Here is a 26,656-nt window from a genome sequence, read left to right on the forward strand (position 1 = left end):
ATTTTAAAATGAAGCGGCAGGTGAGATGTCTGACCACAGCTCCATTCATCCTCTTTGGGGCTTGCAGAAAAAAAAAACAAGAGCAGCGCTCGCAACCACTAAGGGAATGAATGGATCAGTGGTCAAGTCATACATGCCACTCCAGTCTAATGACGATAAAATAATAGATAATAGAAACATATCACCACTTCTGTATTTTTCACCCATTCCTGGTTTTGACTTACAAATACTAATGTAAAATCCTGACCAAATACTGAACATGTGAACATGGCCTTAGGATAGGCGATTACTTGTTTTCACCGGAGAACCTCTGTAAGTGCATATTTGCTACTGTGTAATAGACACAGGACAGGGGAGAGTTAAACGTCCAAGTAATTAAATCTCTACATACAGGGAGTAAATACTGTCACACCATGACCAGACCACATCTTACCACCACATAGTGACCGAATAATACTACATACAAGGAACAAATACCGTCACACCATAACCAGACCACATCTTACCACCACATAGTAACCGAATAATACTGCATACAAGGAACAAATACTGCAACACCATGACCTGACCACATATCACCACCACATAGTAACCAAATAATATCACATACAAGGGACAAATACCGCCACATCATGATTAGACCACATTTTACCACCACATAGTGACCGAATAATACTACAATAATGATCAAGAATAAAAATCACAATGCTAATAACACAAATATTACCACTGGTGACATTATACACAGGAGCTCTGTATATAGTGTACAGGTAATACAGTGATCACTAGTCACATTATACACAGGAGCTCTGAATATAGTATACAGGTAATACAGTGGTCATCAGTGATATTATACACAGGAAAACTGTATATAGTGTCAGTGTAAAGGTAATACAGGGATCACTGGTAACATTATACACAGGAGCTCTGTATATAGTGTCAGTGTACAGATAATACAGTGAGCACCAGCGACATTATTCACAGGAGATCTGTATATAGTGTACAGGTAATACAGTGATCACCACTGACATTATACACAGGAGCTCTGTATATAGTGTCAGTGTACAGATAATACAGTGAGCACCAGCGACATTATTCACAGGAGATCTGTATATAGTGTACAGGTAATACAGTGATCACCACTGACATTATTCACAGGAGCTCTGTGTATACTGTATAGTGTAAGTGTACATGTAATACACTGACTCACCAGTGACGTTTCTATTTCAAGTCCTTCATCTTCGCTTTTCTTCTTCATCTGGCACAGACCACTATCACTTCTTCCATCCAGGACTCGTCCCTGCGGAAAATAACACACAGTTATCAATAGTCGATGATCACTTCTAGAGCACATTCTCCACTCTTTTCCCGATTTCTACACTACAGCAGATGAATAAAAAAAAGCGACATAGTGCCGCCCTGCACAGTAACAGGGCCTTCTCTTTTGTTCCTCCATAGAAGACAGTATCCTCAAAAGTAAATTATATTACAGCGGTAATAACGTTCCCTGAGTGGCCCCTACAGTAATTATGCCCCCACTTGCCACTATAAACTAATAATACCTCATTCTGTCCCCCATAGTGTAATTGTCACCCATCCTGGGCCCCTTTATTTAAAAATAACTCCCATCCTAGGCCCCCATGTATCCCCTCCATCCTGAGCCCCTATGTATCCACACCCATCCTGGGCCCCTATGTATTGCCTTCACCCATCCTAGGCCCATATGTATCCCCCCACCCATCCTGGGCCCCTATGTATCCACCCATCCTGGGTCCTTTCCCCCTCTATCTTGGGCTCCTATGTATCCCCTCCCTCTTCCTGGGCCCCTATGTATCACCCCATCCTGGGCCCCCTATGCTGTCCCATCCTAGGTCTCTATGTCCACTCACTACCCTGCCCATTCACATAGGAAAAAAAATCTTCTTGCCTTCCTGCACTCCCCTGGTGATGTCCTCTTGTAGCATCATATTTGCATGGTCTTTAACATGACCACTGACCCATCACAGGCCGCACACTGTCGTCGGTGTGTAGCACATAGCAGGGACATGTAAAGGCCGCCGGCCAGAGGCCACTTGACATCACTGCAATGCACCGCTCACCGACTTCAGCGCCCGGCGCATAGCAGTGACGGTCAATGTTCACTGGCTTATCAGAGGCCGCATGCTGACACGTGCGGCCTTTGATAGAACGGCGGCCTTTAAACGTCACTGCTATTCGCCGCATGACTACGTCTGCGCGCGGTGCATAGCACGTAGTGACATTCCCGGTGGCCGTCATGACAAATGTATGTGCTGCCGAGCCGTGGTTTAAAAGACCACGGTTACCAGCAGGTCCCCACTATGTTCGGCATGGAGGCACACCGGGGGATCGTCCTTGTTTCCATTTGGTTAAAAAGTTTTACTATGAAGTTTGTCACATAGTGAGATGCATCAGCATATTTTCTAGTAATAGCAAATAAAATTTGAATTTGAATTTACTTTATGATTAGGGATGAGCGAACCCGTGGATGTTCGGATTCGTACAGTTCCGCCGAACTAGAGTTCAAAGTTCAGTCCGGCATCCGAACGTGATCCCGAACTTGACCCCAAACCCAATAGAAGTCAATGGCGAACCAAAAATGTTTTTTAAAATGGCTGTAAAACGGTCATAAGGGCTAGGGGGCTGCAAAAGTAAGAAAAATGGAGGTAAGAGCAGGACAAGTGCCATGCACCAAATGTGGATAGGGAAATGACTTAAAATAACATAGAATCCCACCCCAAAAAAGAACCCCCTGGCAGGGGCAGGTCTAAGCTTGGCAGAGGCGCGGCATAGACACCCACACCCGTCTCCTGATCGACCCTGTGCATCACCTTGGGTGCGGTGGGTCACGAGGCAGGGCGGCCGTGGTGACCTCTGGAGATGATTCACCTCACCCTCCCCGTGCAAGGGTTGTTTTCTTATGCCTGCTGCTTTGGGACCTGCTCGCACAGCGAGCCGCTCTCCCTTCCGACCACCCCCCTTTGCTGTGTGGGCTCTGTTCCATGGTGACAATGGGTAATGGAGAATCAGGGTTCTATTCCAGAGATGCAACCTGATGTTACACACATACCGCTAGGTTCAGAGAGGGCGAGACGGGTTTCATGAATTCTTTGGAATCCTGGGGGAACCGTTACTCAGGACGACCATAGGCTGCAGCTTCTCTCAGGCACACGATAGATTCAGTTGCTGAACAGACACATCTGACAAGAGTCTTTTTCAACAGTTTAACAGTGGAATTTAATCTGAAGCACGGCTAGTGCAATTCAGAGATATTACAGCAACAATCTTCATTACAGTAATTCTGAGTTTCTAAAGCAACTGGCTCCAGTAACAATACAGTAGTTTCATCACAAGGCACAGTATTACAGTCTCTTCAGTAGCATAATTCAGCATAGATTAGATCTCTTAGCAGCGCACTTCTATGCATACACAACCACAGGCTTTTCCTTCACAAGGACACAATAGTACACAGCATTCTTTATCCTGCATGGAGATGGATGTGGGAGGGTTTGATGAGGGAGATGATCCCTGTGACACAATTCCTTCCAGTCCTTATCTTCCTGCCCGATAATACTCTGCACTGTTAGTTCAGGGAGTTTATCTGACCTGTGTTTAGTTTCTCTCCTGATCTGAATCCTGTTCAGTTGCCTTCTGTCAGAACCAGATAACACACCACCTTTCTCTTCGGCTTCAGCCAGACTACAATAACAAGTTCCCAACAATCCCCCTGAGGCTCTACTAAAACACTGCCTGTCTGCTGTGACTGAGTTAACCCCTCTAGTTGCTCCCTGTCTGCTGTGACTGTGTTAACTCCTGTAGTTGCTGGATGCTTCTGAAGCACAACACTTCCTGTCTCCTGTGCTTGAGTTATTTGTAACAGTTGCTGGATGCTTTGGAAGCAACAGCACTACATCTGCATGTCACACTCTTCCCTCCTTTTTGAATGTCGTCCTCGACATTTGTCTTAATTGGTCAATTTGACCAATTCTGAGACAGTGGTGAAACTATAACTATATCTAACTATATATATAAATTTGTCATTGTCAAATTGGTATAACATTTAAAAGCATTGATAGCAACCTATTCTTATGACCTTTTTCTTGTAGGACTCCAGTAAGAAATAAACAATTAACACAATTAAAACAATCAGCTCCGCTGGAGCTTTTCGTACATCTTCAACCAGCTCTCTCTCTCACTAGGCCAAAACAAGTCTTTCCACCAGGTAACATTGTCCATACTGTCTCTCGGTGGTGAATACCACTCATGTGGGCTTACCTGGTCCGCAGGCAGAGATACTTGTTTCTAGTCGACAGTCCTTGGCACTTGACTCGGTTCTCCAAGTGTCTCGTACATCAGCATCACGGGCCTCCTCACTTCTCGAGTCGACATCATCCTGGTGGGTTGTTCCTCAGATATCACAGGTTCTTTGGTTACAGGAGTTTCTTCTGCTGAATTCATTTCTCGTACTTCCTCAGATGATCTTGGAACTGCCTCTGTAAGTTCCTGTATTTCTCTTGAATTGTACATTTCCATCTGGTCTGGTAATTCTGTTACTCCTTAGTGTCGATTGGTCTCTTCAGTGACCGGTGTTCGATCATTAGATCTGAATTGGACTTCATCTATACTCCTTGGTACAAACTCTGGAGCCTTGGGACTTAGTTCACTCTCCTGAATATAGTACATCCCTCTCCTTGCCGGTCCGAGAAATACAACGGTGTGCTCTTTCAAGGTCACTGTCCACCTCCGGAGCTTCAGTCTGTGGTGGTCCCTTAGTCGATCTCGGTCGATGTCAGTCTGCTTCTGGGAAGTCTTGTTGTGGTGGGAGATAATCACAGGGTAGTAATAAATTCCGATGGACTATTCTGGTTTTGTTGTCCCCTCTTTCCAATCGGATTTCATACACTGGACAGTCATCGGCTTTCCTATTTACGACTACATACACCTTGTCTTCCCTGTACGAACAAAGTTTTCCTGGACCACCTTTCTCACGTACGTTTTTGTCTAGCACTCGGCTTCCCGGTGCCAATTCTGCTCCATAACATTTTCGATCATAGTCCTCCTTACTCTTGCTCTGTCCTTGCGTAACCACTTTGGACGCTATTTTGTATGCCTCTGCCATCCGTTCCATCCATTTCCGAACGTACTCCAAATACATTCTGTAAGTCTCTGACACCAGAGTATCGAACATGATGTCGATTGGCAGTCATGGCGATCATCCATACAATAGGAAGAAGGGTGAGTAACCTTTTGTATCACTCTTTGTACAGTTATAGTCATGTAACACTTTTGACAGAAAACTCTTCCAGTCTTTCTTCTCGTCAGCTGTTAAAGTGTGCAACATCGACAATAATGTCCAGTTAAAACGTTCCACTTGTCCATTACCCTCTGGGTGATAGGGAGTTGTGTGGGATCTCTTAATTCTATAGTACTTTCCTAGCTTGGCAAAGAGCTGGTTCTCAAATTCTCTTCCTTGGTCATGGTGTAACCTCGTAGGGAACCCAAACCTCAAAGCAAAATCATTGAAGATCTCCTCTGCCGCTGTTTAACCAGCTTTATTGGTGGTGGCATATGCTTGGGCAAATCGAGTAAAATGGTCCATCACCACCAATATGTATTCGTAACCACCCTTGCACGTCTCAAGATGTAGAAAGTCTATTGAGACCATCTCAAACGGATACGTAGATTGGATGTTTTCTATAGGTGCCCGGGTTGATGTGTTGGGACATTTATCTTTCAGACACCTACACTCCCTAGTCATGTACCTCTCAATGTCTCTGTTAGAACCTTGCTGTTAGGTTTTTTTTCCTTTGCTGGTCACATGACCTTGTTGGCCTATTTAATCCTGCTCCGCCCTTCTGGCTTTGCTGGACTTCATTGTATATCTACTTTCTAGCTAGCCTGTGCTCTGTGTCTTGCTCTGTTAGTTTGCTTGGTTTACTGACCTCTATGTTCTTTATATTTTGTTTGTTCGTCTGTCTGCTACTATTTCTGTTAGGAGGTGTCCCATATTCCTCCCAGTCCTTAGTACTTGTAGGGATTCCTCCCCCACATCTATAGGTCTTCGTACAGACTAGCTTAGGACTTTAGCAGGTCTGATCGCAGGATCAGGTTCCCTGTTACATCGTAGAGATTCAGCTGAGTTCTATCGTAGGGACAGATCTCCTCTCTTTCCTTAGCTCTGGTAGCAGAACATAACAGTAAGTCCAGCCAGCAAATTCTCTAAGGAAAGATTTTTCTGTTCCATCATGGTGTCGGTTCAGGATTTGGCTCATCGCCTGCAGGGACTCTCTCTGGAAGTGGCCGAGCTCCGTCAGCACGTGAGTAACTGTTCTGGAGCACATTTCTTGGAGCCTAAGGTATGTTTGCCGGATTTATTTTTTGGTGAACATCGAGAATTTTTTTCATTTAAAAATGCTTGCTTATTGTATTTTCGTTTGAGACCCAAGTCCTCTGGGGATGAATCCCAGCGCGTAGGGTTCATAATGTCACTTTTGCGCAAAGAGCCTCAGGAGTGGGCCTTTTCTTTGCAACCTAGTGATACATGCTTCAGATCAGTGGATAGTTTTTTTTCTGCTTTAGGACTATTATATGATGATCCTGACCGTGTCGCATCAGCTGAGACTGAGTTGAGACGTTTAAAACAAGGATCCGGTAATGTCGAAAAATATTGTACACATTTTCGTCGTTGGTCCACTCAAACAGGGTGGAACGATTCTGCTCTGAAAAGTCTATTTCTTGCTGGGCTCAGTGAAAGGGTTAAAGACCTGCTAATTGCTTATCCTACACCTGAGGATTTGCAACAGGCTATGCAATTAGCTATACGGGTGGATAGAAGACTGCGTGCTAGGGTTAATGAGAGCAAATCCTCTGCTATGTCAGTTTCTGGTTATGATAATGTGTGTATTAACAGTGGTGAACCGATGGAGATTGGATCGGTGGCACCTCGCTCTCAAGAAAAAGACCGTCGTTTTTCGAAAGGCTTGTGTTTCTATTGCGGAAAATCTGGTCATTTGATTAAAGGCTGTGAGCTTCGTATGAAGAAAGAAAAAAAAATGGTCAGTTATGCCCGTATTGCCTGTTTAAATTCCAAGGGTGTATTTTTAGCTGCTTCCACGATTGCTCAGGAAAAATTAATGGAATTTCGGGTGTTTGTTGATTGCGGGTCTACACTGAATGTAATTGATGGGGGATTCGTGGAAAAACTCAATTTAAAACCTGAACCTTTATCATCCCCCATTGCTGTGGTTTCTGTGGATGGCTCCCCTTTGAAGAATATTACTCTCAAGGTCTGTGAATTTCCTCTCACTATTAATGGTGTTCACCATGAGAAATTGGATTTGGTAGTGTTGAATAACTTGCCTTCTCCAGTAATATTAGGATTGCCCTGGTTAAAATGTCACAATCCTGTACTGGATTGGTCTACCAGTGAAATTAAATCCTGGAGCCATAAATGTTATGACAAGTGTTGTAACGGGCGTATTGCAGCTTTGGATAGGGGAGAATTGCCTGTTCCTATTCAGGATTTTTGGAGAGTTTTTTCTGAGAAGGAATCGCAGGTTTTGCCTCCCCATAGAGACTATGATTGTTCTATTGAATTTGTCCCTGGAGCGACTCTTCCTAAAAGTCGTTTATTTAACCTTACTATTCCTGAGAGGAAGGCTTTGGAGGAATACATACAGACAAGTTTGGCTGCCGGTCACATTAGGCCCTCTAAGTCTCCTGTGGCGGTTGGATTTTCTTTTGTAAAAAAAAAGGACGGCGGTTTACGTCCTTGTCTGGATTTTCGTGAGATTAACAAAATTACGGTACGCAATCCTTACCCACTGCCATTGATTCCTGATCTGTTTAACCAGTTATTGGGGGCCAAGTGGTTCTCTAAAATTGACCTTAAGGGGGCATACAATCTGTTGCGCATGAAGGAGGGTGATGAATGGAAGACTGCTTTTAACACTCCTGTGGGTCATTTTGAGAATCTGGTTATGCCTTTTGGTCTTACTAATGCTCCTGCATTTTTTCAGAATCTGATTAATGACATCCTTAGACCTTTGATCGGTAAAAATGTGGTTGTGTATTTGGATGACATTTTGATTTATTCGCCAGATCTGGAGTCTCATTGGCGGAGCGTGCGTGAGGTATTACAGTTATTAATGGACAATTCGCTTTTTGCTAAGCTGGAGAAATGTGAGTTCGCTGTACAGAGAATTAGTTTTTTGGGCTACATTATCTCCAGCAAAGGTTTTGAGATGGATCCGGTTAAGGTTCAGGCTGTGCAGGAATGGCCTAGGCCTATTGGTTTGAAATCGATACAGAGGTTTTTGGGTTTCGCCAATTACTATAGAAAATTCATAAAAAATTTTTCTAGTATTGTCAAACCTCTGACTGATCTCACCAGGAAAGGTGCTGATGCGGTTCAGTGGTCTTCTGAGGCCATTGAAGCTTTTGTGTATCTCAAGGAGAGGTTCACCTCTGCTCCCATCCTTATGCAGCCTGATGTTACTAGGCCGTTTTTGGTTGAGGTTGATGCTTCCTCTGTGGGGGTTGGCGCAGTATTGTCTCAGGATAACGGGGATGGATTACATCCCTGTGCCTTTTTTTCAAAAAAATTTTCGGAGACTGAATTGAATTACGATATTGGTAATCGGGAATTATTGGCTATTAAACTCGCATTTGAACACTGGCGCCACTTCTTGGAAGGTGCGGAATTTCCCGTTCAGGTTCTTACGGATCATAAAAATCTGATATATCTTGACGCTGCCAAGCGCCTGAATGCCCGCCAGGCTAGGTGGGCACTGTTTTTCTCGCGGTTTAATTTCTCCGTTACTTACATCCCTGGTACTAAGAATGTTAAGGCGGATGCCTTGTCTCGCAGTTTTTCTCCCATAGTCGGTGCTGAGAAAGAGGAAAACATTTTACAAGAAGGTGTTGTGATAGCTGCTTTAGACTCCGTTTTGGAAGATGAGATTCTTAAAGCTCAGGAGAATGCCCCATCTAACACTCCTCATGGGAGGTTGTTTGTGCCTGGGACCTTTAGGAGAGATTTGTTTGTTGAGTGTCACGAATCTCGGTTGGCAGGTCATCCCGGAATCTCTGAGACCAAGAGACTGGTGGGTCGCAGTTTTTGGTGGCCTGGATGGCAGAAGGAAGTCATTAAGTGGGTACGCCAATGTACTGTATGTGCTAGATCTAAGTCCTCACATACTCCTGCTGCGGGGTTGCTTTGTCCTTTGGAGGTCCCCAGTGCTCCTTGGACACATTTGGCTATGGACTTTATAACTGACCTTCCCCCCTCTGAGGGTTTTACTGTCATCTGGGTGGTCGTGGACCGTTTTAGTAAGATGTGTCACTTGGTTCCCTTCATCAAACTGCCCTGCGCTAAAACTCTCGCTAAGGCCTTTGTCAAGGAAATTGTCAGACTTCATGGCGTTCCTACTGACATTGTTTCTGATAGGGGTCCTCAGTTCGTGGCTCGTTTTTGGCGTGCCTTTTGTGACAGGTTGGGAATTCATTTGTCGTTTTCGTCCGGATATCATCCTGAATCTAATGGCCAGACAGAAAGGAAAAACCAGGATGTTGAGCAGTTCTTGCGTTGTTTTGTGGCAGACAATCAAGAGGGGTGGTCTGAGTTTCTGCCACTTGCCGAATTTGCTCTGAACAATCATACATCTTCTTCTGCTGGTTGTTCGCCTTTTTTTTTGTTGTTCTGGGAGACATCCGTCGTTTGGGTCGTTCTCCAAGTTGGGATCTGCCGTGCCTGAGGAGGAGAATTTTTCCGGTGATTTGGAAAGAGTTTGGACGGATGTGCGTGGTAATCTTCAGGAGGCCAACAGAAAATCTAAAGACTACTTTGATAGGAAACGACAGGAGGTTTTGTTCGCTGTTGGTGACATGGTTTGGTTGTCCTCTAGGAATCTGCGGTTGAGGATTCCTTCTAAGAAATTGGGTCCCAAGTTTGTAGGGCCCTTTAAGGTGCTTCAGGTTGTCAACCAATCTGCTGTTAGGTTGGAGGTTCCTACCTCCTGGAGAATTAATCCGGTCTTTCATGTCTCTCTGTTAAAAAAAGCTGTTGTGTCGGATGGTGACGCCTCTGCCTCTGTTCCTCCGGTGGTGGAGGACGGGGAATATGAAATTTCTCGCATCCTTGACTCTAGACGGTATAGAGGTAGTTTGCAGTATCTTGTGGCCTGGAAAGGTTTCGGACCCGAGGATAACTCTTGGGTGAGGTCAGATGATGTTTCCGCGTCCAGACTTATCAGAGCGTTTCACAGGAGATTTCCTGATAAGCCTGGTCCTAGGGGATCCGGAGGATCCTCTTAGAAGGGGGGGTACTGTTAGAACCTTGCTGTTAGTTTTTTTTTCCTTTGCTGGTCACATGACCTTGTTGGCCTATTTAATCCTGCTCCGCCCTTCTGGCTTTGCTGGACTTCATTGTATATCTACTTTCTAGCTAGCCTGTGCTCTGTGTCTTGCTCTGTTAGTTTGCTTGGTTTACTGACCTCTATGTTCTTTATATTTTGTTTGTTCGTCTGTCTGCTACTATTTCTGTTAGGAGGTGTCCCATATTCCTCCCAGTCCTTAGTACTTGTAGGGATTCCTCCCCCACATCTATAGGTCTTCGTACAGACTAGCTTAGGACTTTAGCAGGTCTGATCGCAGGATCAGGTTCCCTGTTACATCGTAGGGATTCAGCTGAGTTCTATCGTAGGGACAGATCTCCTCTCTTTCCTTAGCTCTGGTAGCAGAACATAACAGTCTCTCTGCATGTATGGCCAGAAGAAACGTTCACGGATCAAGTTGGTTGTCCTTTCAACTCCCAGGTGTCCTATATTTTCATGGAGTTCTTTGAAGACCAATCTACAGAATACTCTGGGTAGTACCAACTGCCGGTTTTGTCCTCCTTTACAATACAGGATACCGTCTTCACTGAGGTAGAACTTCATCCATTCTTTAACTAAAACAGATACTGCTGGTGACACATTATCTCTCTCAGGCTCTAGTGGCATTCTCGTCAATCCATCAGCATTCACATTGCATTTTCCTGGCCTGTACTTGATGCTGAAATTTAAGTCAGCTAGTTCAGTGACCCATCTCTGACCCATTGCATTCAGTTTGGCTGTAGTGAGGACATAGGTCAAAGGGTTGTTGTTAGTGTATACCTCAAAGTCTTTGCTGTAGTAGAGATAATCTCTAAATCGTTCAAAGATAGCCCATTTCAATGCCAGGAACTCCAATTTTCCGGAATGTAGATGGTAATTCTTCTATCAACGTTCTAGAACCGTAACCGATGACTCTCAATTTTCCATCTTGATGCTGATACAGGGCAGCTCCCAGTCCAACTTGAGAAGCGTCGCAATGAAGAACAAATGGTAAGTTGAAATCAGGATATCCCAAGATGGGTGGTTTTACCAGGTAGTCTACTAGTTCTTCCAATACTTCCTTGTGGTCTACTGTCCAGAGAATGGGCTGTTGGGACGAAAAGGCGTTGTTTCTTTTAAGCCCGGTCCTACCCGCGTTCTTCTTTTTCTCTGTGGGTGTTGTGGCTCTGTCGTTCCCCCCAAGAGGAGGTATACAGTGCTGGCCAAAAGTATTGGCACCCTTGCAATTCTGTCAGACAATACTCAGTTTCTTCCTGAAAATGATTGCAATCACAAATTGTTTGGTATTATTCTCTTCATTTAATTTGCTTGCAAGGAAAAAACACAAAAGAGAATGAAGCAAAAATCAAATCATTAATCATTTCACACAAAACTCCAAAAAAGGGCCTGACAAAAGTATTGGCACCCTCAGCCTAATACTTGGTTGCACAACCTTTAGCCAAAATAACTGCGAACAACCGCTTCCGGTAACCATCAATGAGTTTCTTACAATGCTCTGCTGGAATTGTAGACCATTCTTCTTTGGCAAACTGCTCCAGGTCCCTGATATTTGAAGGGTGCCTTCTTCAAACTGCCATTTTGAGATCTCTCCACAGGTGCTCTATGGGATTTAGGTCTGGACTCATTGCTGGCCACCTTAGAAGTATCCAGTGCTTTCTCTAAAACCATTTTATAGTGCTTTTGGAAGTGTGTTTTGGGTCATTGTCCTGCTGGAAGACCCATGACCTCTGAGGGAGACCCAGCTTTCTCACACTGGGCCCTACATTATGCTGCAAAATTTGTTGGTAGTCTTCAGACTTCATAATGCCATGCACACGGTCAAGCAGTCCAGTGCCAGAGGCAGCAAAGCAACCCCAAAACATCAGGGAACCTCCGCCATGTTTGACTGTAGGGACCGTGTTCTTTTCTTTGAATGCCTCTTTTTTTTCCTGTACACTCTATGTTGATGCTTTTTCCTAAAAAGCTCTACTTTTGTCTCATCTGACCAGAGAACATTCTTCCAAAACATTTTAGGCTTTCTCAGGTAAGTTTTGGCAAACTCCAGCCTGGCTTTTTTATGTCTCGGGGTAAGAAGTGGGGTCTTCCAGGGTATCCTACCATACAGTCCCTTTTCATTCAGACGTCGACGGATAGTACGGGTTGACACTGTTGTACCCTCGGACTGCAGGGCAGCTTGAACTTGTTTGGATGTTAGTCGAGGTTCTTTATCCACCATCCGCACAATCTTGCGTTGAAATCTCTCGTCAATTTTTCTTTTCCGTCCACATCTAGGGAGGTTAGCCACAGTGCCATGGGCTTTAAACTTCTTGATGACACTACGCACGGAAGACACAGGAACATTCAGGTCTTTGGAGATGGACTTGTAGCCTTGAGATTGCTCATGCTTCCTCACAATTTGGTTTCTCAAGTCCTCAGACAGTTCTTTGGTCTACTTTCTTTTCTCCATGCTCAATGTGGTACACACAAGGACACAGGACAGAGGTTGAGTCAACTTTAATCCATGTTAACTGGCTGCAAGTGTGATTTAGTTATTGCCAACACCTGTTAGGTGCCACAGGTAAGTTACAGGTGCTGTTAATTACACGAATTAGAGAAGCATCGCATGATTTTTCAAAGGGTGCCAATACTTTTGTCCACCCCCTTTTTTAAGTTTGGTGTGGAATTATATCCAATTTGGCTTTAGGACAATTCGTTTTGTGATTTTTCCATTGAAGACAAATTAAATGAAGAGAATAATACCAAAGAATTTGTGATTGCAATCATTTTCAGGAAGAAACTGAGTATTATCTGACAGAATTGCAGGGGTGCCAATACTTTTGGCCAGCACTGTAGTGGGGCGGCAATCCTGGAGATGTTCCAAACATAAGTATGATAGTAGCAGAGGAATCCTAAGATCTGCCTCAACTCCATGACAGTAGAGGGTCGCTTGTCTTTTAAGGCCAGTACCGGAGTGATTTCTGCTGGGTTAACGGTATGTCCTTCTCCGGACACAATTTTTCCTAGAAATCGGACTTGCCTTTTGAACAGTTCACACTTCTTTAGGGTCAACTTAACTCTGTGTTGTTGATACCGCTGTAATATGGTCCTCACGTGTTCAACATGCTCCCGGAAGGTTTTTGCTGTGTACCACACTGTCATCCAAGTACGGCTGGCAGATATCGTCCCTCAATCCTTCCAAACAGGTCTCCATGCTCCTCTGAAGCCTATGAATGGGATTTTGGTCTGGTTGACAGCTTTGCCGTGGAGTTCCACTGGTCCTAAGAGTTCTTTTAGCGACTGAAGGCAGGTATGTGGCAGGTAGCGCCTTCTCCATTCTTGATTTAAAAGGCTCGCTTGGGCTCCTGTGTCCCACAGTGCTTTTACCAGGAGTCTATCTAGCTGGCACTGTATAAAGCACCATTCACTGATTAGGCTGATGAGAATCCTCCTCCCAGGAGTACATCGTTTGACCTCCATCCTGGGCATTAAGTAACTGATGCCCCTGTCTCTCTTGCAGCTGTTGTAGATGTGAACACACTTGGGGATAGTACTGACACAGACGTTTTATCTCATGCGCCGTTCTGGGGTTTGGTGAGATTTGGATTTGCTTCTGGGGCCTCCTCCGTGTCGCGGTTACCAGTCGCCTGTTTGACAGCTTTATTACATGTGAGGAATGCAAAAGAAACAATCATTCCTCACATGTAATAAAGCTGTCAAACAGTCGCAAATCATGCACACGGGACTGATTTAAACATAACACCGAGCAGCTGTAACTACTCAGTGCTCGCCCGAGCATACTCGGTGAAAGGGTTAACAGAACATACTTGATCAACACTACTCACCACATCTTAGACAGTGGACACACACCGTACTCTGAATTGATGAACGGCACGCTTCACAAGCTGGGTATCTTCTGTTTTGGAACCCACTCCTGGGTCTGAGGGACACAGGTTCTGGCCTGTAATGAATCAACTTTTTCACCTCAATCAACTCGGCTCGCAGTTCTCCTATTACTTCAGCCCAGTCAGCGTTGGCAGTCCTCTCTTTTGTTGGTGATTTAAGATTCCCTCTCGGAGGTGGCCCTGGAGGGTCTCCATGATGGTCTTTGGACTGGCCACCGGGGGTCTCCAACTTCAGCTGACTCATTTTGGTGATTTTAGGAGCAGAGCCTTTCTTTAACTTCTGTTTGCTCTCTGACTCCAAACTAGCTGCCTCATTCATTTTTTCAATTAGGACTTTGTCAGCTGTTTCAGCTGCAACTTGATGTCTTTGCTGATTAACCCCGTTCCCAATGATCTCAAGAACTTCTTCAGGACTAGTCCAGCATCCAACTTCTCCTCCGCTTCTACATGGATGCAAACAACAGTCTATCCTTCAGTTCAATTGCTCTGAACAAGAAACTTTGGGGTGATTCATTATTTTTCTGTGAGAGGTTAACGAGTCGGTGGAGCAATTCTGAAGTACTCTCTTCTTTATAGTGCCCTTTTAAAATCATCTTCAGCTGTTGCAAGGTCAATTGATTCTTCATTTCTAGCATACTACGGAGGTTCAGTCCTGGGCTGATCCCTTTCACCACCCCCTCAACGATCTCATCTGGCTGGTAGCCTTTCTGTAAGCCTGCATCGATCGGGTGCAACAAGTTCATATAAGACCGTTTCTCTTTCTGTTCACACTCTCCAATCTGTCCCAGGATTTTGAATTCTTTCCTTATGGTGATTTGTGGTGTTAGAGAGGACTGTCTTCCTGATTTATCTAACCCGAGCAGGGTAAAGGTTCTGTCTGAGTCTGTCACCCGTTCAGAGGTTTTGGTCGATTCCTGCAAGGCTGTTGTTAGGGCTTTGAATTGTTTTTTCAATTCCTGTAGATCTGTCTGCGGACGGAGATTCCCACTTTTGGTAATTGGTGCCACCTCTCCATCCTCCAACTTCAACCTGGTTAGAAACTGTGTTAGCTCCTGGAGGAATGTCCCCATGATGTCTTCAGCTTCTTTCCCCCCCAGCTCATCCATTTTTGCATTAATGGCAGCTAACAGTTGCCTGCGGTTGTGTGCTTTAGAAATCTGCTCTTCTGACACCTTTATATGCTCTGCTACTGTTCTCAATTCTTCACAGGTTAACTGAAGAAGCAGCTCACTAATTCTGTCCATTTGTATTTCCACATCCATTGCTGCTAGTGAGTTTTCTTCAGGGCTGGTCCCCTTTAACTGGTGTAGCAGAGTAGAATTGAGGTGCTGTGCTGCTGTGCTTTTTCAGACACTTTTCCTCTTCTCCCTCTACACGCTAATTCCCACTCAGGATTCCCCGTATGGGCCACCAATGTTACACGCACGCCGCTAGGTTCAGATATGGGTTTCAAGAATTTTTTTGAATCCTGGGGGAACCGTTACTCAGGGTGACAATAGGCTGCAGCTTCTCTCAGGTACACGATAGAATCAATTGCTGACCAGACACATCTGACAAGAGTCTTTTTCAACAGTTTAACCGTGGAATTTAGTCTGAAGCACGGTCAGTGCAATTCAGGGATATTACAGCAACAATCTTCATTACAGTACAGTCTGAGTTTCTTGAACAACTGGCTCCAGTAACAATACAGTAGTTTCTCCCTGTCTGCTGTGACTGTGTTAACCCCTCTAGTTGCTGGATGTTTCTGAAACACAACACTTCCTGTCTCCTGTGCTTGTGTTATTTGTAACAGTTGCTGGATGCTTTGGAAGCAACAGCACTACTTCTGCATGTCACACTGATAAACGGGTAACACAGCCAAGGAAGGCAGCAGTCAAGCAAATGAACCAGTCCTCAACTGATTCAGCAATTGATATTGCAAGAGAAAAGAGCCATCCATGACAATTTAGGCTCTGTAATTGGAATGAGTAGTTAAATCCTTTAATGAGCATCTATTGGAGGGAAAATCGAGTGCAATGGTAATTCCAGCTCAAGTAGCATACACTAAAGTCTCCCACCACTACCACGTACACACAGATGGTATAGTGAAACTGCGAATGGTCATAAAATCAGTCAATTTGGATTACGTTTTTTAATTTCTGGCTACCGATCGCAGTAAAATTATGAACCAGTAAAGTAATGAATGGAAAGTCTGACAGAGGCCCACATAGGCCCCCTTGTCCTCGTGATTTCCACGGGAGGCCATTCACCTCAACCTCGTTGTGCAAAGGGTGTTTTCTGCACTCCTACCGCTTATGGACTTGCCCCACAGTAAGCCGGTCTTTCTTCCGACCCCCCCCCGCCCGTGCCGTACTTGGAGTACAGTGAATCAGGGTTTGAATCTGGAGAGGAAGCTTGATAAACGTGAACCACATCCAAGCTAGGCAGCATTCGCGTAAATTACTCATTCTTCAAATTTTGGGACGAACTTAAAAAGTTTGTGAAGTGGATTGGATTAAAAATTTTTTTGAAGATGTGGCCCATTAACACGACTGCTGCGTACACACGGATAGTACAGTGAAAATGTGAATGGTCATTAAATCAGTCAATTTGGATTACATTTTTTGAATTTTTGGCTACAGATCTCTGTAAAATTATGAATCGGTAAAGGAATGCATGGAAAGCAGATAGCATGTTGAGGACTGAGGAAGGGATGTATATGAACTAAGTGAACACTCATTTCCAGAAGATTCCTCATTCATTTCCTATCTGAAACAAGAAAAAACACAACAAGATGGCAAAAAGTAGAACTTGACAGCCACGTCCTAGTCCCTTATTAGATGCTCTCCTCCTTTTTTGAAGTGTTTTTTAGGCAAAGTACTCCCACAAACACGGCTGCAGATTAGAAAAATTTGTGTTTACGCACAGAACTATCACAGACATGGGTGCATAAGAGTAGAAAAATTTGTTTTGCTGCACATGACTCCCACAGATATGGTTGCAAATTAGAAAAACTTTTGGGTACAAACTGTACTATCACACACATGGGTGCACAGTACACATAGAGAGCCTTTTTGGAAAACTGCGCACACACAAGACCTTATACTGTCCCTCACTTCAGCTGCGTCCTGTCCCTACGATAAGCAGAGCAGAAATAAATAATAATCTTGAACCAGGAGGAAGAGGTGGATGTAGCGGTGTAGGTGGAAGAGGCAAGGGAAGAGCAATCCAACACTGGTTTTTGTTTTTTCTTTTTGTATATTTTTTGTGTTTTTTTTTAATGGAAACTATAAAAATTAAAACAAACTATAATTAACAAAACTAAAAATAGCAATCTAGAACCAGGGGGTGTAGGTGCAAGTGGAGGAGGAGGTGGACATGGTGGTGTAGGTGTAAGAGGCAAAGGATGAGTAATCTAACACAGTTTTTTTGTGTTTTTTTATGGAACTAACTTAAAACAACCTAGAATTAACAAAACTAAATCTAGCAATCTGGAACTAGGAGGCGTGGTTCCAAGTGGAGGAAGAGGCGGATGTGGACGTGTAGGTGGTAGAGGCAAGGAAGGAGTAATCAAACACTGTTTTTGTGTTTTTTTGAATTTTGTTTTCTTTTTTTAGTGCTTTTTTATTTTTTTTATGTAACTGACTTAAAACAACCTAGAATTAACAAAAATAAAACTAGCAATCTAGACCCAGGAGGCGTAGATCCAAGTGAAGGAAGAGGTGGGTGTGGAGGTGTATGTGAAAGACGTAAGGAAGGCGTAATCCAACACTGTTTGTGTGTTTTTTTAGTTTTTTTTTTAGGAAACTGACTTAAAAGAACATAAAATGAACCTAAAATAAATTAACAAGCAACAACCAGGCGGCGGTGGTCCAACTGGTAGAAGAGGTGGAGGAGGTGGACATGACGGTGTAGGTGGAAGAGGCGGAGAAGGAGGTAGCCAACACAGGTTTTTGTTTTTTTATTTGGGGAGGAGGAGCCCAAAATGAAACTGGTATGGTTGTCTAGTCAGGCAAAGTCCTGTGGAATTCATGCAGTTCAGTTTAATAAATGTTAGCTTCCCAACATTGGCTGTGGACAGGCGGATGCGCCCGTCTGATCATACTCCCTGCCGTGCTAAACAAACGTTCCGACAGTACACTTGCCGCAGGGCAGGCCAGCACCTCCAAGGCATAAAGGACAAGCTCAGGCCATGTGTTTAATTTGGAGACCCAGAAGTTAAATTGGGCAGACCCATCAGTTAGTACGTGGAGATGTGTGGACACATACTCTTCCACCATGTTGTTGTAACGCTGCCTCCTGCTAATACGGACCGCATCAGATGTTGGTGCCGGATGTTGTGGCATGCTCATAAAGTTTTGCCACATGTCGGCCATGCTAACCTTGCCTTCCGGGGTGATGTCAGTGCCCCAGCTGCGTTGGCGACTTCCTCCTCCGCCTCTACCTTGTTATTCCACTGAGTCCCTGCTGTGAAGCGGGAAAGCCGTTAGTAGTGTCTCTACCAGTGTGTGCTTGTATTCACGCATTTTGCGGTCCCGCTCCAGTGACGGAAGTAATGATGGTATGTTGTCCTTGTAGCAGGGATCCAGTAGGGTGGCCACCCAGTAATCAGCACTGGTAACTATACGGGCAACTTGGCAGTCATTGCGCAGGCACCGCAGCATGTATTGGCTCATGTGTGCCAGGCTGTCCAGAGGCAACGACAAGCTGTCCTTGGTGAGAGGTGTATGGTCAGGGTCCTCAGTATCCCCCCAGCCACGCTCCAGTGATGCCGTGAGCTGCTTTAAGTGGCACCCTGCTGTGAACATGGTGATTCTTCCTCCTCATCCTCCCAAACTGTCCCCTGGCTGTACAGTTGGGTACCTGGCCGCTGTTGGGACAGTAACCCACCCTCCGACAATGAGTGGATGACAGGCCTGATAATGGTGTGAATTGGCCTTGCTCCTCCTACTCCTCTTCTTCTGTGCCACCACCTAATCCATCATCCATCCTGAATTGTTTTTTCCATCAGGCATATAAGTGGTATAGTAAGTGGTATAGTATGAGGCAGTGAGCGGGAAGGCAGAAGTGATGCTGCAACGCAGACAGGCGAGCAGCAGCAGAGTGAGAATGCTGAAAGCGTTCACACACTACCCGCACTTTCAGCAGCATTTACTTATGTGGGTAGTTTTTCAGGAAGATCTGCACCACCGAGCTCAGCACATGCACCAGGAAGGGATGTGCGTCAAACTGGCTAAGCCCAGAACTGCTACGTGATTTTGTCCATTATTGCACACCATCAGGCCGGGCTTGAGGTTCACCGGCACCAACCACTCATTTGTCTGCTATTTGATCCCCGTCCACAGCTCCTGCGTGTTGTGGGATTTGTCCCCCAGATGAGTTTCATAACAGTCTGCTTTCATTTCCCCCTGGCTGTGCTGAAGTTGGTGGTGCAGGTCTTACTGTGACCGGACGAGAAGGCAGTGGAGAAAGTGGACTGGGAGGAAGAGGCAACATTAGCAGAGAAACGTCCAGGAATCCTCGGTGGTGTTAGGACATGGGCTAGAATGCCTTCCACCTCTGTCCCAGCCGCCACTATATTTTCCCAGTGGGCAGTTAGGGAGATGCAATGTCCCTGGCCATGCTTTCTGGTTCACGTATCGATGATTATGTGTACCTTGCCACTGATGGCTTTGCGCAGTGCACACCTGTTTTGGTCAGCGTGGAAAAGTAGTGGCGGCTGGGAACAGCGTAATGCAGGACAGCCACTGCCATCATTGTTTTTTAATTGTCCAGCCAGAATGGCAGCATTTCAAAGGCCAGTAATGCTGGAAATGCTGTCATTCATGACCATGGCTCATGGTTGGGTAGGGGGGTATCTCCTCTTTCTCTTGTGGGTTTGGGGGATGGAAATCTGAACACTTCCATGAGATGGGATGGAGATGCTTGATGACACTGGTGGTGTTGGTGCTGTCACATCCTCTCTTTGCGGGGAGGCAGTTGGCCCTGTTGATCGTGATGGGGATGAAGAGGCCGGAACTGCAGCAGAAGAGGGAGCAGGAGGAGGCTCAGATCTGTCATGCTTTTTAAGGTGTGTACTCCACTGCACCTCATGCTTGGAATTCAGATGCCTCATCATGCAGGTGGTGCTCAGGTTCAGAGCATTTATGCCTCACTTAAGGCTCTGATGGAACAGCATGCAAACCACCAGTCACTTGTCAGCACATTGCCTGAAGAAATGCCACGCCAAGGAGCTCCTTTGGCTTGCTTTGGTGTTCTTATTTCCTCGGCGCGGTGGGCAGTAGCAGCCAACCTACTGGCCAGGTGCTGCCCACTGTACTTTTGCACCCTGTTCCCTCTTTTGCTGTACTGCTGGGACAGCTTGACCACCTTCTTTTCCTCCGAACTGCTCACGTCACTAGGATGGCCTTCGCTCCATGTGGAGTCTAGGACCTCATCATCCCCCGCATAATCTTCCACCAAGTAATCACCCCTGCCCTCCTTGCCGGTCTGTACACTACAGAAAGACGCAGCAGTTGGCACCTGTGTTTTGTCATCATCAGAGATGTCCTGTGGTGGTCTGACCATGTGCACTAACCCTCCCACATACCCATCCTCCAACTGAGCAAGTAGTTGGGCATCAGTGCACTCAATATCTTCCACTTGTGGGACAGGGCCAGATCGACGGCCCACGGAACCACTGCCAGCGGAGTCATCAAAAACAGAATTGACTGCTGCATGACTTGGGGCTCAGACTGCTTGGATGATTTGCAAGGGGGTGAGATGAAAGCCGGATGACCATGGTCTGCAGGTGCCAACTCTGAGCTTTCTGCAGTGGACTGGGTGGAAGATAATGCGAAGGAACTGGAGCCACTGTCATCCATCCAATGTAACACTGGCTCAACATGTTCTGGCCTCACCATTCATGTAGAGGTATGATGCAGTAATGATGCAGAACGTCCTGTATCCTGCATGTGACGCACCCCCTGGGCCATGTTCAAGGGATACCCGGAGCCGGATCTGGATAGGGGTAGTAGTCCTTGTGGCGGTGACCCGGTCCGTGCCCAGGGTGTCAAACTAAGCGGCAGTCTATGACAGTAGATGTTAGAATATGTGTCGACTACGCCACCCGTTGAGTGCGGCTTTGAAGCCGCCGCTGCAGAACAGTCCACTGAGGCCAGGTGTATAAGGATGTGCAGCGTGGTGGTATAACCCCCAACGGGAGGGGTATGGCCTCAGGGCAGCAGATGAAGATGATAGGGGTTGTGACGGTGCAGTAAGAAGAGTCAGAGTCAGGAGATGCAGTTTCAGGGGTTTTACTCACAAGTGTTCTCTCAGTCACTCTGGCCTTGAGTGACCACCCGAGCCGTGCTGCGTCCACCAGGTCCTGGACTCGGCTAACCCCCAGGCAGTTCTGGAGCGTGGTCCTGAGCTCCCTTCTCCCTCTCTGTCTCTGGCCATTCCCACCAGGGATCCACCTTTGGCCGGCTCCCTCGGGTCTCTTAGTGGTCAAACCTCCTCTGGGTTCCCTGACCCTATGCTTGGTGTGCCTTTCTGGTGGATTTGGTGAGGGTCGTGGCAAATCTTGACCACGACCTCCGGTTCCTGGCTGAGGATAAGTGGCCTCCACCAGTTCGGGTTCCGGTACCCGTGTCCGCCAACCCTTCACCCTTTTTGGTCTGATTCTGGGTTCTTAGGGTTCCTTCTGACTCTGCTTCTCTGGGCCTTTCTTCCTCCTCTCTCTTCACTGCAGGCTTGGCCCTGGAGCTGGGCCCAGCCGGAGCCACAGCTCCCTGTCAGCCCTCCTGGCTGAGCTCCTCTGCTAAAAAGACCCTGTCCTAAGATGGTGCCCACCATATATACTCCCTCTATGTGTGAGCCCAGGTGACTAGCACCCAATGAGCTCCTAGCTTTACCCAGAGTACTCCCCCTATCTGCCCCTACACTACTGGGATGTTCCACCCCCCTCCCACTCCAGCCAGGGACAGACGCTGTCGTACCTGCACATTTACTTGGTGGGAGTACCGTAGTTCTGTCCCCCGGAAATGGGATGTATGTAGTGCATGCAGCCTACTGAGCTCAGTCCCACATTCCATCCTTACCCGGGAGTGGAATACCACACCTCTGGAGTGAGGTGCAATACCCCTGTAGCAGCCGAGCCCTCAGGGTGCTACATTCCCCCCTGGTAAATCACAGCACGTCCTCGGGCTGTAAAAGAATAAACATACCAAAAACATACAATTTTTTTTTCAAAACATAAACATTACAAACATTATCAGCAAATATATAACATTACGGGTAACTTTTTATATTATTAGACTTTTTGATATAAAACTCTTCTTATAAAATGTCCTTGAACTGCTGGCCACTGTGCACTTGTGACCAGGTAAAAGTGCAACAGTCACAAAAACAGTTCTTCTATAAAACCAGTAGGGGGCGCCTTAGAAAGCGCAACTATATACAAGGGGAGGTGGCCGCTCTCAGTCCTCGGCCAGTGGGGATAAGGGATGGCTGCTCACAGTCCTCAGCCTGGTAAGGGATAGGGACACACTGGTAACAGTTCGCTGGTCCCAACGGGGACTATATTTTAACTAGCAGCAGTACTTATAACAGTTCTCATACCCCGACGGGTAACTATATACAGTTCTTTTTTACCGTACTCTAATAACGGCGTCCTCCTGATGCTTCCTCCCTGTGTTCTTCAGACCCGTCCGGGTCCTCTTGCTCCTCCTGACACCTCAGCTCTTCCTCTGTCAACCGGTGTACATGAAGGGCATAGGGTCCTTTGGCACATTGGTGCCGGGTAAAGGTGACCTCGTCACCCAGGTATAGGTCACGACCTCTGTGTCCCTCCGGCAGGTGGGACTCGACATCTCTGCGGGTCACGAAGACGTCGCCTGGCGTGTGGTGATCCCGGATGAAGCCCCAACCGTGCTGCAGTTGGAATTTAATTACAGTCCCGGTGGCACGGGGACCGTGAGCTGCACGGGGGTTCCGTCGGGTCCGGCTCTTCTACTCTGCACTCTTCACTTGCAGCCGCTCCTCGCGGACCCGCCTCTCTCACCGTTCCCGGTCGAAAACCTCTAACTGCTGCCGGCAGCACTCTGCACGCTCAGCTGCAGCCGCCCGGGTCTCTTGAGTGAACCCGATGAGGTCCCCTCCAGTGGGGTCCCACGCAAACTGCGCTTCCTCCAGCGAGAGTGGGGTGATCTTGGCGGGCGCCGGAGCCGGGATCAGGGGCTCATCCAGGGGCCTTTCCTTCCGGAGTCGGGGATGGTAGTACTCCGGTGGCCACTCAAAAAGCTGCCCATCCGGGCAAGTGTGCTGGGCAAACAAGTCTTCACCCAGGTGCGGCACTGTGGAGGTTGAGGGCGCGGTGGTGGCAGCGGCGCCCGGGATCACTAGGCCTTGCGACCAGGCTTGGGGTACCCTGAAGGTAAAGGGCACCGTGAAGACGGCGGCGCCCGGGGGTACTTGACTTTGCGACCAGGCCGGTGGTTCAGTAGAGGGCGCTGTTGGTACTGCGGCGCCCGGGGGCACTCGGCCCTGCGACCAGGCCGGTGGCGTCTCCTGCTTGGCCGCGCTCAGGGTTGAGGCGCGTGACGTCACAGGGGGCGTGGTCGCGGCTCCTGCTTGGGGCCTAGTCTGTAGCGGTAGCGGTGCGGCAACGGGCACGATCGGTGGGATTTCGGGCTCTGCGACGGGGAGCGGGGGTAGGCTTACGGTGGCTGGGCTTGGGGTAGTAGCGTCCCCTTTACTTGCCTCCGTCTCTTCAGCTCCCTCTGCGGCGTCGTCTCCGGCCTCCGTCCCTTCTGCATCCTCTTCAGGGGCAGGCGTGCTCCTCGTTGCGGGTGGTGTGCTCCGCTGGCGGGTTCCAGCCTGCTGGGCCATCTCCCTGCTCCATTCCGTCAGCGTTTCTCGCTGCACCTGGGCCATCCTCCGTGCGAGGCCCTCCAGCGCGGTCTGTGCACGCTCCCGGTCTCGGGGGAGCTGTGCCAGGATCTCCACCAGGTCTTGTGGGGTGGTGGCTTGCATCAGGCTCCTGACCACAGGGTCGGTGCTGCCTGCCTCTCCCTCCATCTCCGGGTACGGCTCCTCCAGACTCCTCCAGGCTGCACCCATCTTCGCTCTTTTGTTCTGTATCCGCCCACACTCAGGGCGGTCCTGGGGCAACTTGGTGATTGTCAGTTCCAGGGGCAGACCCCCCACGCTGATGGACATCTCTAGCATCGCAGCCTCTGCTGGTGGTGGCGGTCTTCGTTTTTGGCGCCATTCTTGGTCCTGGCCCACGATGGGAGGTCGTCTCTTACCACCCTCTGGCACGCCCATAATGGCGTCCGCTCTGCCAGGGCGGGAAATCTTCTCAGATGGCGGGAATCGTCTCCCAGTGGCGGGAAACTCCGTGGATGGCGGGAAAAAGCTGCAGATGGCGGGCAACCGGCGGGAAACGACCCGTGATGGCGTCCGATGGCGGGGACCCTCCGGAATTGGCGGGAGACTTCTTTTTACGGTACAGATAAACTTTTCTTCAGGCACGCAGTACCCGGTGGTTGCGGGCACGGAATCCTGCCGACTACGCCAAAGTTGACGCACCCCCTGGGCCATGTTCAAGGGATACCCGGAGCCGGATCTGGATAGGGGTAGTAGTCCTTGTGGCGGTGACCCGGTCCGTGCCCAGGGTGTCAAACTAAGCGGCAGTCTATGACAGTAGATGTTAGAATATGTGTCGACTACGCCACCCGTTGAGTGCGGCTTTGAAGCCGCCGCTGCAGAACAGTCCACTGAGGCCAGGTGTATAAGGATGTGCAGCGTGGTGGTATAACCCCCAACGGGAGGGGTATGGCCTCAGGGCAGCAGATGAAGATGATAGGGGTTGTGACGGTGCAGTAAGAAGAGTCAGAGTCAGGAGATGCAGTTTCAGGGGTTTTACTCACAAGTGTTCTCTCAGTCACTCTGGCCTTGAGTGACCACCCGAGCCGTGCTGCGTCCACCAGGTCCTGGACTCGGCTAACCCCCAGGCAGTTCTGGAGCGTGGTCCTGAGCTCCCTTCTCCCTCTCTGTCTCTGGCCATTCCCACCAGGGATCCACCTTTGGCCGGCTCCCTCGGGTCTCTTAGTGGTCAAACCTCCTCTGGGTTCCCTGACCCTATGCTTGGTGTGCCTTTCTGGTGGATTTGGTGAGGGTCGTGGCAAATCTTGACCACGACCTCCGGTTCCTGGCTGAGGATAAGTGGCCTCCACCAGTTCGGGTTCCGGTACCCGTGTCCGCCAACCCTTCACCCTTTTTGGTCTGATTCTGGGTTCTTAGGGTTCCTTCTGACTCTGCTTCTCTGGGCCTTTCTTCCTCCTCTCTCTTCACTGCAGGCTTGGCCCTGGAGCTGGGCCCAGCCGGAGCCACAGCTCCCTGTCAGCCCTCCTGGCTGAGCTCCTCTGCTAAAAAGACCCTGTCCTAAGATGGTGCCCACCATATATACTCCCTCTATGTGTGAGCCCAGGTGACTAGCACCCAATGAGCTCCTAGCTTTACCCAGAGTACTCCCCCTATCTGCCCCTACACTACTGGGATGTTCCACCCCCCTCCCACTCCAGCCAGGGACAGACGCTGTCGTACCTGCACATTTACTTGGTGGGAGTACCGTAGTTCTGTCCCCCGGAAATGGGATGTATGTAGTGCATGCAGCCTACTGAGCTCAGTCCCACATTCCATCCTTACCCGGGAGTGGAATACCACACCTCTGGAGTGAGGTGCAATACCCCTGTAGCAGCCGAGCCCTCAGGGTGCTACACATGCACCAGAGGAAGGTGTTGTATTTGGACACATATCAGGCACAGAACGACCACATCCTCTTCCTGTAGCAGCTACACCACAACCAGCAGCAGCTACACAAGCACCCCCACGGCCATGTCCATGTCCCCTATTACATGTTCTTCTCATTTTTGGAAATGGTTTTAGGCACACTACTCGCAGGGTAATGGCAGCAGAGTAAAACTAATTTTTACACACACTACTCGGACAGATACAGCAGTAGAGTAAAATTATATCTTAGGCCCAGCCACAACTTGTATAAACACAACGGTAGAGTAAAATAATTTTTTAGGCCAACAAATGGCACAGGCACAGCAGCAGAGTAGAATTATTTTTTAGTCCCGGCGACAACTTGTATAGAAACACTGGTAAGGCAAAAAAATTTTTTTTAGGCAAGGCCACAACTTGTCAAGACACAGCGGCAGAGCAGAATTATTTTTTAGGCCTGGCCACAACTTGTAAAGATACAGCAGCTGAGTAGAATTATTTTTTAGGCCCGGTGACAACTTGTATAGAAACACCGGTAAGGTAAAATTATTTTTTTTAGGCCCGGCCACAACTTGTCAAGACACAGCGGCAGAGTAGAATTATTTTTTAGGCCTGGCCACAACTTGTAAAGAT

At 47.6% G+C, this 26,656-nt stretch overlaps 1 protein-coding gene across 1 annotated transcript in view; it reads right to left on the reverse strand.

Moving 5' to 3' along the window:
* Positions 1-26,656, reverse strand: part of MYO1F (myosin IF) — a 427,358-nt gene that overhangs the window by 351,410 nt on the left and 49,292 nt on the right. The window contains exon 2 of the mRNA XM_073686285.1: positions 1,211-1,300. Coding sequence (XP_073542386.1) covers positions 1,211-1,258 — 48 coding nt within the window. The 5' untranslated portion in view covers positions 1,259-1,300. The remainder of the gene's footprint in view (positions 1-1,210; positions 1,301-26,656) is intronic.

The sequence above is a fragment of the Phyllobates terribilis genome, unplaced genomic scaffold (assembly GCF_046119375.1).
Source record: "Phyllobates terribilis strain yellow unplaced genomic scaffold, ASM4611937v1 Scaffold_1__5_contigs__length_1240528914, whole genome shotgun sequence".
Classification (NCBI taxonomy): Eukaryota; Metazoa; Chordata; class Amphibia; order Anura; family Dendrobatidae; genus Phyllobates; species Phyllobates terribilis.